The sequence below is a fragment of the Mandrillus leucophaeus genome, unplaced genomic scaffold (genome assembly GCF_000951045.1).
Source record: "Mandrillus leucophaeus isolate KB7577 unplaced genomic scaffold, Mleu.le_1.0 Scaffold508, whole genome shotgun sequence".
In the NCBI taxonomy this organism is placed as follows: Eukaryota; Metazoa; Chordata; class Mammalia; order Primates; family Cercopithecidae; genus Mandrillus; species Mandrillus leucophaeus.
In genome coordinates this window covers 1,790,999-1,791,859 of record NW_012105453.1, presented here as the reverse complement: position 1 = coordinate 1,791,859, position 861 = coordinate 1,790,999, and the positions used below count along the sequence as shown (strand labels likewise).

The window sequence follows — 861 nt, the reverse complement described above, 5'->3', positions numbered from 1 at the left end:
CTACACCTACAGAATGAGGGAAATTAGAGGGCAGAAATAGGAATCGGTAGTTTTTTGTGGGTTGCCCTGTCCGGGGCCCCTGGCATGCAGGGCTGGATGGAGGGAGAGGGGTGGGGGGGCGGGGGACTGCGTTTGAAGTTAGGTCGGGCCAGCTGCTGTTCTCCTTAATAACGAGAGGGGAAAAGGAGGGAGGGAGGGAGAGATTGAAAGGAGGAGGGGAGGACCGGGAGGGGAGGGAAGGGGAGGAGGAACCAGAGCGGGGAGCGCGGGGAGAGGGAGGAGAGCTAACTGCCCAGCCAGCTTGCGTCACCGCCTCAGAGCGGAGAAGAGCGAGCTGGGGAGAGCGAGACCAGTTTGAAGGGGAGGACCGGTGCGAGTGGGGCAGCCCGGAGGCTCTGCTCGCCCACCACCCAATCCTCGCCTCTCTTCCGCTCCACCTTCTCTCTCTGCCCTCACCTCTCCCCCGAAAACCCCCTATTTAGCCAAAGGAAGGAGGTAAGGGGAACCCTTTCCCCTCCCCTTCCAAAAAACAAAAAGAGAAAAACACTTTTCCAGACCGGAGAAAGCAGGGGAGAGAGGGGTCGCCGGGCTGGCCATGGAGCTGCTGTGCTGCGAGGTGGACCCGGTCCGCAGGGCCGTGCGTGACCGCAACCTGCTCCAAGACGACCGCGTCCTGCAGAACCTGCTCACCATCGAGGAGCGCTACCTTCCGCAGTGCTCCTACTTCAAGTGCGTGCAGAAGGACATCCAACCCTACATGCGCAGGATGGTGGCCACCTGGATGCTGGAGGTAGGTCGGCGGGCGGCGCTCGCTAGGAGCCAGGACCCCTCCCGGATTCTCGGGTCCCCGGCCGGAGCCCT

General features: G+C 62.6%; 1 protein-coding gene across 1 annotated transcript in view; it reads left to right on the top strand.

Annotated features, from left to right (window-relative positions):
• The first annotated feature begins 290 nt into the window (after window positions 1-290).
• CCND2 (cyclin D2) overlaps window positions 291-861 on the top strand; it is a 32,860-nt gene continuing 32,289 nt past the window's right edge. Inside the window, exon 1 of the mRNA XM_011996293.1 lies at window positions 291-790. Within this exon, the coding sequence (XP_011851683.1) occupies window positions 596-790 (195 nt within the window). The 5' untranslated portion in view covers window positions 291-595. The remainder of the gene's footprint in view (window positions 791-861) is intronic.